Genomic DNA, 13336 nt, shown 5'->3' with positions numbered 1-13336 from the left:
TTTTTGGGGTAGGGCTTATTTTACAGCCACCAGGCCCCCAGTGCTGCTTTTATAGCCACCATGCCCCCAGTCCTGCTTTTTGCAGCCACTATGCCCCCAGTCCAGCTTTTACAGCCACCTTGCCCCCAGTCCTGCTTTTAAAGCCACCATGCTCCCAGTCCTGCTCCTCACCTACAGCACTTTCCACCAGCACCGCTGCTGAAATACTCTGCTCCCGCCGTGTACAGAAGTTGCGTGGATGTGTGCGGTGGTGTCATGCGCAATGCATTTGTGGGACCGGGAGCTGGAGTCGGTACAAGGGCTGATACAGTACTGTACAGCATATGTCAAGCAGGGTGGCAGTGAGGGGGATAGTGGGGATGGAGCTGGGGGCATTGACTTATATAGTTGTGCTCATAAGTTTACATACCCTAGCAGAAATTGTCCTTTTATGGGTATTTGTCCATTTGTGAGAATATGAATGATAACTCACACACATTTCTTTCGTTCATGGTTAGTGGTTGGGGGAAGCCATTTATTGTCAAAAACTGTGTTTATTATTTTTAAATCATAATGACAACAGAAACTACCCAAATGACCCTGATCAAAAGTTTACATACCCCAGTTCTTAATACCATGTATTTCCCCCTTTAACATCAATGACAGCTTGAAGTCTTTTGTGGTAGTTGTGGATGAGGCTCTTTATTTTCTCAGATGGTAAAGCTGCCCATTCTTCTTGACAAAAAGCCTCCAGTACCTGTAAATTCTTGGGCTGTCTTGCATGAACTGCACATTTGAGATCTCCCCAGAGTGGCTCAATGATATTGAGGTCAGGAGACTGAGATGGCCACTCCAGAACCTTCACTTTATTCTGCTGTAGCCAATGACAGGTCGACTTGGCCTTGTGTTTTGTATCATTGTCATTTTGGAACGTCCAAGTACGTCCCATGAGCAGCTTCCAGGCTGATTAGTGCAAATTTTCCTCCAGTATTTTCTGATAACATGCTGCATTCATCTTGCCATCAATTTTGAGCTTCCAGTGCCTTGGTAGCTCACACATCCCCATAACATCAGCGATCCACCTATGTGTTTCACAGTAGGAATGGTGTACCTTTCATCATAGGCCTTGTTGACAACTCTCCAAATGTAAAGTTGTGGTTTTGGCCAAAAAGTTCAATTTTGGTCTCATCACTCCAAATGACGTTGTTCCAGAAGTTTTGAGGCTTGTCTCTGTGCTGTTTGGAGTATTGTTTACGGGATGCTTTGTGGCATTTGCATAGTAATGGCTTTCTTCTGGCGACTCGACCATGCAAACCATTTTTCTTCAAATGCCTCCTTATTTTGCATCTGAGCTGAAGTTATTTGTGGATTTTTCTTTGCATCCCGAACAATTTTCCTGGCAGTTGTGGCTGAAATTTTTGTCGATCTAACTGATTTGGTTTCCACAGAATCCCTCATGTTCCATTTCTTAATTACAGTTTTAACACTGCTGATTGGCATTCTCAATTGCTTGGATATCTTTTTATATCCCTTTCCTGTTTTATACAGTTCAATTACCTTTTCCCGCAGATCCTTTGACAATTCTTTTGCTTTCTCCATGACTCACAATCCAGAAACGTCAATGCAGCACTGGATGAAAGATACAAGGGTCTTTCAGGAGACCAGAAACTCACTGACCTTTTTATACACACACACACTGCTTACAAGAAAACAGATCACAGGTGAGGATGGTTACTTTTAGTAGCCATTCAAACCCGTTTGTGTCAACTTGTGTGCTTGTTATCAGGCCAAAATCTCCAGGGAATGTAAACTTTTGATGGGGGTGAATTGGATAGTTTATCTTGTCATTATGATTTAAAAAGAGTAAACACAGTTGTTTGACAATAATTGGCTTCACTCCAACACTAACCATGAGTGAAATAAAAGTTTGTGAGTTATTCATATTCGCTGACAAATGGCCATAAAATCACAAATTCTGCTAGGGTATGTAAACTTATGAGCACAACTGTATGTATATATGTGTATATATGTATGATGCCAGAAAACAATCAGGCTGTACCATTCCAGGGGGCCCGCACCCCAAAATTCCATTTTTTTAGTCCATTTTTCAATATTTGTGTCTGTATTGATATAAGGCCCATACACACTAGAAGATATGAAAGACAAAAGATTTTGGTGAACAATTTAGCTTGAGCTGATCATGAAAGATATTGTGCATACAAACTGAATGATTTTATAAAAGATTTAAATTTTTTTTTTTTTAAATAACAATTTTTTATTGTTTTTTGTTGTATCAATAATACAAAGAATACACACAGGTAACTCAGACTATTGAACAGCTCAAAGAGACCAATTTTGGAACATTTGCATCTTACATTTGGCTGTCCGTTTAAAGATTTAAAAAATTTAAGATATTAGCTAAAATAGAGTGTTTGAGATAACGGCGGGCGATAGTGGGTTTGGTGACAGGGGCGAAAGTAGGTGTGGTAATGGGATGTGTGGTGACAAGGCATGAGGTTACATTGGTGTGAGGGGGAGGGGTGGAAGGGTGTGTAGTGATGGCGAGCAAGAGGGGTTGAGCTCACAAGGGGGAGGTTAGTGATGAGATGACGGGCCAAGAGCAGGTGTAGTGATGGGGGGCAGGTGACAGTGGCGGGAGGGGTGAGAGAGTGTGAGGTAACGACGGGCAAGTGGGATTAGGTGATGGCAGGTGAGAGGGGGTGAGGTAACAGTGGACGAAGGGGGAGGTAAGAGGGTGTAAGGTGATGGGTGTCATGCTATGCTTTGGTTTGGGGAACTAGCAGATGATGTGTAGCTGTGGAAGCAGTAGCTTGACCGGGATGGAAACTAGGCAGATGTATATAATGCTTTCTCTTGAAATGGTTTAATGAGGTATCCCAAAAGGAATTATCGCTATAAGAAGATGGAGGACACTGAATAAACAGTAGATTTAATGAAAACTTTATACTACAGTTCATTCAAGGAATGCAATATGAGATTAATCATATATGGTAAATTGGAATAAACCTAGGCACTTGACAATTGTGAAGACTTGTACAGTAATTTATGAGAGAAGTACAAACTAAAAAATATTGTGAGTTTGCTGAATGGTGATCAGAATTAAACTGAAGAATACTGTGATTGAAGGTTGAAGACTGTGGCTGAATACTGTAGCTTTAATACTGAAGAATAAAGGAAGGTAGCTTGAAGACTGTAGAAATGACGACTGCTGCTTGAAGACTGTAGAAATGATGACTGCGGCTTTAAGGCTGAAGAAAAGGATACTGCAACATTTAAGGCTGAAGACTCAGGCAGGTGAAGCACTGCCAGATCCAGGTCAGTACCCCATTGTGTGTACGTCGGGCCTCCCCATGGCAACTCGTGGGACAAGTGAAAATGCAGAGCTGCAAGCAGAACACCAGAAACAGGAGCTGGACTGGCAAGAGTTAACCGGGAGCACAGCGTCCGAGATCTTTACTGCATGAAATAACCTGAAGCACTGGCAAGGTACCTGATTACCAGTTGCCGACAGTGGTAGCACTGCTATACACGTAATGCCCACATCAGTTGCCAACAGCAGTAGCGCTGCTTACACATAACGCCCACACCAGTTGCTAACAGTAGTAGCGCTGCTTACACCTGACAGAACTCTGATTGAGTTGGATGTTTAAAATGCACAGACAGATCTCCAGCAAGCCTCCAACAGGATCTTCCATAGCCTAGAATAAAAAAAAGAATTGATAATGTTGGAGCTTACAAATATAATGATACAGAAATTTACATTTAATTAAATATAGGTGTGTGCAGGATAATGGTGTGCAACAACGCCCACTCCCTTGATATAGGACCCTCCCTGTTGTACAGAGACCTGATTCCCACCTTATTTCTGCTTTAGCAGAACCCAAGAAGCTCTACCTGCTGTTCTAACTATGCTCCTCTTATGGCTGCTCTGTCTGTGAGACAACCATTGTTGTGGTAGAGCTGAGGGCTAATTCAGATGTGGACAGAGTAGCTATCATATATCACTAGCTCTCACATAGCTCTCTATGTAATTGGGGCAGGAGATGTCTATTACAAATGCCTCCTACTGCAGTAGTGATCATTGGATCACTGCAATACCATCAGATGGCTTGTAGCACCCATGGGGTCACACAAATCAGCCATCACAGTTCCTTGTAAGTGCCCAGGAAATCTCAATACAACAAAAAAAGGTCCTGACCTCATAAATAGAGATACAGATACAGATACAGATAGTGGTAGATGCTCAAATTAGTTCAGTAATACTATTCAGGTGCATGCAAGGGAGGGGTTAATACTGAGTAAGTAACAAGACATTGGTTCTTTGATGCACCGGAAAGCTCGGTCAGTAACCCGCTCTATTACCTTGATGCCGGAGCTGGACAGACGTCTTCTTTCTTCTTAATATGGATGAGGCAATAACCAGGCTGAGGGTACACTTCAAGGGTGTTTATTAACAAAAGTACCAATAATCTGAGGTAGGTAGCCAAATGGCTTATCACAGGCAGAAACACTTTCAATGGTGTAACAATATAGATTCAATAACTGTAAACAACGTCAGTATCGCATAAATAAAGGACGTATTCCAAACAGGCACTTGCTAAGAATTAGGTAAACTTTACCGTTATAATCTGGTGCTTAGGTTCCACTCTAGGGTTTTAGTAAGCAGTCCTCTCGCCGTGGCTGATCAACATTAGTGCGGCTATTACAAGTGCAAGCGGCAAAGGCACTAAGTCGCATTGGCAAATCAAAGTTCAAGCTCTGATGTGAACCAGCCGGACAACCCGAGGAATACACTAACACTTCTCTCGCTGAACTGTAACGGGAATACTCCACACAATTGCATCATTAATATCACATACAGTATAAATCACTTTAACATTAGCCCACATTAATATCACGTGACTGGGTACCCAGTGTATGTCCTGAACCACTGCCTCTAAGGCAGACCTGTGCACAGGTTTTGGTAATGGGATACGTTGGAGGCCTCTATTCCCCTATTGCGCAGTATTTTACAACGGAAGAGGACAGTTTTCCTTAGTGGAGAACGTTAAACCAAGTTGAGTAAATGTCCTAAGTATAGAATGGGGACTTAGGGACTTCCTTTATAGAGCTTACGGTGACGTTCTCAATTTTGGCCACAAGGTGGCGATGTGGGACTGTTAGTCACTCAGACCTGTACTTTCAATGAGTGGCAAGGTGCTGTTCTCCTTTACTTAGGTGAGGATAAGCGTGGCACCTCTGTAATTTATAGTGGCAGTCTCTGGGCCCTACAAGAAGGGTAGGAGTGTCGGGTCAGGGGCTCCTGTGGGCATGGATCGGTGGGGCAACCCAGGTGGCAATTGTGGTTATGTGGGCTCCTGAGGGTGAGAGGGCAGGTGTGGACAGTCCCAAAGGGTGGTCAAGGTGTATGTACCTGTACTTCTCTACTAGTTGCAAGCTCCTGCCGGTCACGCTCGCTTGCTGTCCACTGACTTTCCTCTGCTGGGCACTTGTCTGCTGGACCTCGGGGTGGATGGGGAATAGGACAGCAGCTGTAAGGGATCCCAATAGGCGAGCTGGCATCTCTCTGGTTGGGGTCCCGCTGGTCTGGCCGGCGACTGTGTCCCCTGCTGCCCGCAGCGCTGCTCACTCCTTCTGTGTCTCCCCCTTTCTCTTTTAGTGCCGGGATGCTGCTGGTTGGCGTGGCAGGGTGTCTCTGCAGGTGTCTCCCACGCTGCCGGATCACATTGCCGGCTTCTCTTCTCCCCTGCAGCTGTCAATCACCGCCCCACTCCTCTCTCCCCTGTGCATGCTCCATCCTGTCCTGGCACCACACGCTGCTGGAGACGAGACACTGGCTCCAGCCCGCTCTCCTCCTCCTCAGAGCCGGGTGCTTCCAGCTGACGCGGCTCTGCACGCTGCCGGGGCTCCGTCTCTGAGTCTGCACTTCCCTCTCAGGTCAGTCCACCTCTCCCTTTTCGCGCTCTGGTCCCCTCTCCCAATCACAAGGGAGTTTGCATCAAAAGGGTGTCGTCGCAGGTCATGCAGCGGGCACCTGCTCGGCGCCACCAATCCCAGGCTCGCTCTCTCCTCTGCACTTCGGGAGACCCAGTAAGTCGGTTGCCTGGCAACTTTTCTGTGTTGGGGCAATGGGGCGACATAGGGGCTGTCCAAGGAGTACCCCCAGGTTGGAAGGAGGGGGCACTTCCCAATTCTGGGGTGTCACAGTTCTCCCAGCACACTGAATAGTATTAGTAACCATTCTTGAACACTACATGATAAAAGAATTCAGAGACATTGGTTACATATACCTGCACAGGTGTATGACATGCCCCCAAGCCGCATCAAGGCTTCTCTGTATATTGGGGTCCCTAGCACTATATCTAGGTGCAGGTTGTGGCACCCCAAAAACTATCATAAGCTAGGAAGCCCAGTGCGGCATGCCAGTGAAATACGATAGCTTTTAGGGTGCCACACCCTGCACCTAGATAAAGCGCTAGGGACCCCCAATATACAGATGGAGCTGGCCTCTTCTTTGCTGGCGCTGCACCAGTGCAAGAATCTGGTGAAGAGGCACCCCATCTGACTGAGACGCGCGCGCATCTCAGTTTCCCATCGACGGGGGGATGGGAACCCTGTCCATCTCCGCTTCAGGATGATGGACTGGGTTAGGGGGGGCGGCGAGGTGGCGGGGATCCCAGACGAACCTCGGCGGGGACCCAGGGGGAGCCCCGTTGTAAGGCAACGCGCACGCATCACGTGCGTGCGCGTCCCCTTACGGCGGCTGGCGGGGGATGGCGGCTGGCGAATCTTCCGCCATCCCCTGCAAGAGCGAGACCCGCTCCATCTGTACAGAGAAGCCTTGACGCGGCTTGGGGGCATGTCATACACCTGCGCAGGTATATGTAACCAATATCTCTGAATTCTATTATCATGTAGTGTTCAAGATTGGTTACTAATACCATTCAGTGTGCTGGGGGAACCAATGTCTTGTTACTTACTCATAAATAGAGACACAAAGAGACTGTCAATTACTAACAATATGATGCCAAACTGCTTCCACGCATGTGCAAACTATTAATAATTGGTATTTGGTGGGATGAGAATCCATTACACCTGGACCTGAATGAGGTCCCTGAATTGGAGCATCCACCAATACCACTACTGCACATCCTCACCTCCAGGTAACTGTTGGAATCAGCTACCATCAGTACGGGTTGTGACTGGAAAGGTCTATGGGGCAAAGGAGCATTTCCACAATAGAATTTATAATATTGGTAAACTTTTGTAAAATATTGAATTCATTTACAGTATATGTTAACATTTCATAAATACCTTTGCCTGCTACAGTACATTATTAATTTCTATTTTTGTTTTCAGCCCTGAGACTTCTTAATGTCTATGAAAAGGGATGGGCACAAAAGCATTTAGGTGTGGACATTGAAAGGAATATATATGTTCGTTGGAAAAGACATGGCAGGCCATTCATTTCCATGGATTTCGTATCACATAGCGAAGAACATTCTATACCACGTGAGATAGATTTAATTGGAGGTAACCAACACACCGTAATTGCACTGAATATTGGAGTTCATTTCAGATTATTCCCTGTACATCATTTCATCAGAAGACTCCTCAATATTCGTCGTGCTATAGAACGCCTATTTATCAGAAGCCCAGAAACAAAGGTTATCATTAAGACTGAGAATACAAGTGAGATGGCCAGTGAGTATGAAGGAATGGGTGATCTCCATGCATTTGTTCACTACCTCATCATGGAAATAGTCTTCAAAGATATTAATGTTGGATTTATAAACGGTTGGGATATGACCACAGCATGGAACACAAATATGCTTCATCCTGCAGAATTCTATGTAAGAAATGAGGTCAACATGCTGATGACCTACATCTGTATGTGAGATATCACAAAATACTACTATTGTAATTTTCTTTCATTTAATACAATTCCATTTGAAATTGATGCAATTGCACAGCAATTCTACACCTGGACTGGAAGTTACATTACATACATACATACATCATTGCAACATAGTGCAAAGACTATTGTTTTTTGTCCATTTTAAATGACTGCACTTATTATTATTACATAAATCGCTATATGAGAAATGATCACCAAGCACACCATCATGTCTGCAGCTGTATTTACATGCCTTCCAGCTATTCTGTATTTCATTGGCCATTTGGTACACCCATCCAGCTTCCTTTACATCACCCTCAGCCTGTGCCTACCAGGAGTGCTCCTAAAATTTGGTTTCCCATTGGGACCACAAACACCCCCTGGAGTGCGGGATCCTAGGACGGGCAATACCATCTTTGTGGAGGAACGCCACCTTTGTAATTACTGCCGAACCAGGACCCCATATCCACAACAATCTTTGGGGTGACTCCGATATAAAATCACTACGGAGACAATACAGTGGCACATCCATCCCATTCCACTGTTCACCCATCTCCAGGGAACAATTTCCTTTTGGGCCCAAAAGAGGACAGGACACAGCTGAATTGAGGTGACCTTTTTGGGACTATCATCCCCTATATACAGAATACCGCAGCACTCATTTCTTGCACTTTATATTGTATTTTTACTTGTTTTCATTATTCATCATTATTATTAATTAATTTTTAATATTGATATTCTTGAAGCCATAGGCTTAAAAAGTGTGCATTAATATTATCTTGTGAATATATAATTTTTATCGCAATAAATATCCATGTTTTAATCCATGTATGACTGAATAGTACTGCATAGCGCAACCATCCCATTTTTCTCTTTTTGCTGTAAGGGTGTGACACCCCTTTTTTAGGTTGCAGCTTGGCAAGGCATGCCCACAATGGCACCCTTTACAGATACTTAGGTATCCACTTCTGCTTGGCCAGTGAGTATGAAGGAATGAGTGATCTCCATGCATTTGTTCACTACCTCATCATGGAAATAGTCTTCAAAGATATTAATGTTGGATTTATAAACGGTTGGGATATGACCACAGCATGGAACACAAATATGCTTCATCCTGCAGAATTCTATGTAAGAAATGAGGTTAACATGCTGATGACCTACATCTGTATGTGAGATATCACAAAATACTACTATTGTAATTTTCTTTCATTTAATAGAGTTCCATTTGAAATTGATGCAATTGCACAGCAATTCTACACCTGGACTGGAAGTTACATTCCATACTGTTCATCATTGGCAACATAGTGCAAAGACTAATGTTTTTTGTCCATTTTAAATGACTGCACTTATTATTATTACATAAATCCCTATATGACAAATGATCACCAAGCACACCATCATGTCTGCAGCTGTTTTTACATGCTTTCCAGCTATTCTTTATTTCATTGATTAATTGTATTGTGTACTTGACTGCTAATAAAGATTCTTTATTAATGGATGCAGTTAAGCAGCTTTGTGACGGCTCATAATCCAAATTAAGGCACCAAGTGAATTATGCTGCTTGGCCTATACCTTTACTTAACTCTTATGCCTAGAAATACTGAAACACCTTATACTATAAATAAGACACGGACACCAACTGTGTAAGTTTAAAGGTCATGGAATATTTATTGTAAATGTACAGTATAGCAAAAGGGAATGAACTTAAGTATCCCTTGCTGCTTAGGTTTCTCTTCTTGGTGTTTCCCAAACACCCGAAATGGAACATTTCAGCTGGGTAAGGAAGGATTTATTTTAATCATTTTTATGTCAAGTGTTTTTTACCTGTTTTTTGCACATCATTTGTATATGGAATAAATATCTTTCTTTTTTTTAACTTCAAATTTTTATTTCTTTATACATATAAAGACACTTAGAAAAAGACTTACAACATACAATCTCATACGTATAGTTACAATTCAGTGCATTTTTGTTACATAGACAATGATAAAATACAATTTTTTTTAACTCATTGCGCCGTCTTCCTGCTACCCTGGCTCATGTTAACCAACAGCTTGTCCTGTATGGCAAGCGGTATCAGGTCTATCCTCCCTTGATTATACTTATTAACCTTTGTTCTACCCTGGTCCCTACATGGGAACTTTGGGACAGATTCATATATTTTTTGCCACCTGTGTAGTTGTTTTAGATGTTAACCAATTGAGGGTTAGATGTCACGGGGACCCATCAATATTGCTGGTTGTTGCTGAATCTATTCGGGGATTAATATTGTCCCCGGGTTAAGATCAGGGTAGTGACTCCTGGATGTGTAATCTGAGTTTACTTAAGAAAAGGGTGTATTAGTTCCGACGGGATAGTGTTACCTTACCAACCAGTAGTTTCTACAGTTTAGTGAGAATAAGTGCGTGTGTATAGAGTAACCTTATAAAGTTTACACTAGTAAGAGAAAAGAGGCGAGAAAAAGTGTAAAGAGAATAGTTTATGATAAGTCGCCTCTATGTTTTCCATTGCATATAGTGATGCCCTTTATACTTCCCATTATGTGCTTTTAATACGACAAACAAACAAGGTTCGACCGTGTACAATACCTTTCTAGTTATTAACTCGTGATACTTCTAATGATATCTACTATATAATACTTATCGTGATAATTTCCTTCCCATCCCCCCTCCCCCATTACTGTCATTTATGTCTATCATTGTGACATAGCTATATAAATTACATTTGATAATATGTGGAGTTAATCCACTTGTGCCATATTAATTTGTGTTTTGTCACTGAATTACGGTTTGTGTATACAGATTGTTCCTGTCTAATGATGTAATTTACTAATACTACCCAGTTATTCAGCTCCGGTGGAGCTTTCGCCATCCAGTTTCTCCCAACTACAACTTTAGCCAGCGAAACTAAGTTATTAATATAGATTTTCTCGTTACCTCCCATGTTGTCGCCCAGAATGCCTAATAGGCAGCACTTAATGGTTAATATCTCGATATTTAACCCGGTATCTGCTATTACCTTTTTAACTTCTTCCCAGAATTTGGCGACCCCCTGGCACTCCCACAATGAATGCAGGAAGGTGCCAGAGGTGTCGCCACACCTGGGGCATGCTATGGCGGTTCTGCCTGGAAATTTACTTAATGTTTTAACTGAGAGGTACGATCTGTGAAATATATATAATTGCGTTAACTGAACCCGGAGAGAACTAGTGGCCTTGTTTATAGATTTCATTGCTGATAGCCATTCCTCATCACTCAATTCACCGATGTCTTGCACCCATTTATCCCGAAGATATTTCAGTCCGTCTTTAGACACTTCCTTGCCCAAGATCTTATATACCCTGGAAACCATTTTTTTTTTGTTACTAGATTTTAATATTGTTTTTGTCAATGATTCCCCAAATGACGGGGAGTCATTGGCAAAATATGACTGTATAACACTTATCATCTGCAGATAGCGATAGAAGTGCGTTTGAGGCAGGTTAAATTCTGTTTTTAATTGAGTGAATGATTTTAGGCCAGATGCCGTATAGATCTGTTGGAGTTTGATCACTTCATAGGGGTGCCAGGCTTCTATAATCTGCAGATTGGACGCTTCAAGGTCAGTGAGTTGATCTACAATTCAAAGATCTATATCCATGAAGTCTACACCCAGTATTTGGTCAACCTCACGCCAAATTTTTATGGCCTGTATCATTAGTGGAGGGTCTGCGCTAGTAAGTTTCCCCTGTAAGATTTTTTGTAATGGGTTGACTCTAGCACTAGAAAAGGAGATTAATTTGTTGGCGTATTCCCAACCGTACTCCCTTTGCAGTATCCACGGTCTTAACTGTGCCAACTGAGCAGCCAGATAATATCGCCTCATATCCGGCAAACTCAGTCCCCCTTCACCATTATCCCTCATCAGGTTTTTTAAGCTTATTTTATGCCGAGCTCCATTCCAAATGAATGCAGCTATCATGCTGTTAATTTTACGGAATAGGGGTTTCAGGAGATAAACGGGTGCATGAGTAAATGCATATAGAAATTTGGGGAGTACCACCATTTTTACGAGATTTATTCTACCGGTAACTATCAAAGGGAGTTTGGTCCAGACTTTGATTTTATCCCTTAGCCATACCAAAAGAGGTTGGATATTGAGTTGAACATAGTCTCCAGGGTCCAAAGATATATTTATGCCAAGGTACTTGAAAGTTGTAACCCATTTCAACGGCTGAGTGGGTATTGGGGGCGGTTTTAGGGATGGGTTAACTGGAAAGATGATAGATTTTGTCTTGTTTATTCTGAATCCAGAAAAATCACTGAAGTTGTCAATCAATCTCAGGACCACCGGAAGGGACTTACTGTAGTCCAGTAAATAAATTAAAAGATCGTCGGCATAAAGAGAGACAACGTCGTTACTACCGCCTAGCGGAAGGCCCACAATTGCCGGATGTTGCCTTAGCGAACAGGCCAGAGGTTCTATTGCCAGGGCGAACAAGACAGGGGAGAGCGGACACCCCTGTCTCGTCCCCCGGGCAAGAGCAAAAGCCGGCGAGGTCCAACCATTCACGGAGACCCGAGCCCTCGGGCTGGTATATAGAAGCTGTACCCATTTAATAAAATTAGGACCCAGCCCGAACGCTCGGAGCACCGCCCAAAGGTATGGCCACTCAACCGCGTCGAATGCCTTTATGGCATCGAGTGAAACAACAGTTGAGCTGCTGCACTCCCTGCCAATGGTCTGTAAATGGGTATAGAGATGACGGATGTTTGCAGAGGTATCCTTACCCGGCATGAAACCCGATTGATTTTGATGGATTAACGTATGAATATGTTGATTTAGTCTATACGCTAGTATTTTTGCCAATATCTTGGCCTCCACAGAGATCAAAGATATTGGCCTATATGAATCGGGGTCACAGGCTGGTTTACCCGTCTTTAAGATCACGACAATTTTGGCCTCGGAGAATGATGCCGGGACGGTACCCTCCACAAAACAATTATTAAATGTTTCTAAAAGTAAGGGTGCAAGGGAGTTAATATATTTCTTATATATTTCGGTCGGGATCCCGTCTAGGCCAGAAGCCTTCCCACTCGGTGAGTCCCGAATCGCATTGACAACCTCTGTGATCTTTAGTGGGGATTCCAATTCTTTTTTAGCATCACTGTGTAGTGCTGGGAGGACAATGTTTTCCAGGAACTCCCCGATTTGTGCGGTGGAGCTTACCATTTCCCCCTTTTCATTTCTGATCGAACTAATTGTTTTAGAGGGAAGTTCTGCACGAGCCAGGAAAGCTAGATATTTACCTGACCTGTCTGAATGGCGATACTTCGCCTGAATTTTTTGGCACATGATTTTAGCATTTTCTGCTTTCACTGCCTCGAGCCAAGTGTTCTGGGCTATTTGCCAGGACTGGTAGGTGCTATCGGTATTACTGGTCAGGTATTCTGCTTCCCT

At 43.2% G+C, this 13336-nt stretch overlaps 1 protein-coding gene across 2 annotated transcripts in view; it reads left to right on the top strand.

Moving 5' to 3' along the window:
* Positions 1–9302, top strand: part of LOC146042634 (NXPE family member 4-like) — a 75054-nt gene extending 65752 nt beyond the window's left edge. Inside the window, exons 4-5 of one of the 2 annotated variants that reach the window (XR_014463951.1) lie at positions 7360–9025; positions 9115–9302. Coding sequence is in view for 1 of the 2 variants with exons in the window: in XM_083162721.1 (XP_083018847.1) it covers positions 7360–7898 (539 nt within the window). In the remaining variant the exon portion in view is untranslated. Of the gene's footprint in view, positions 1–7359 lie in introns of both variants that reach the window. The other variant, XM_083162721.1, reaches the window with a different exon arrangement.
* The last annotated feature ends 4034 nt before the right edge of the window (positions 9303–13336 follow it).

This window comes from Crinia signifera, chromosome 19, assembly GCF_055691185.1.
Source record: "Crinia signifera chromosome 19, ASM5569118v1, whole genome shotgun sequence".
NCBI classification, from domain to species: Eukaryota; Metazoa; Chordata; class Amphibia; order Anura; family Myobatrachidae; genus Crinia; species Crinia signifera.
This window is presented reverse-complemented; position numbering and strand designations above follow the sequence as displayed.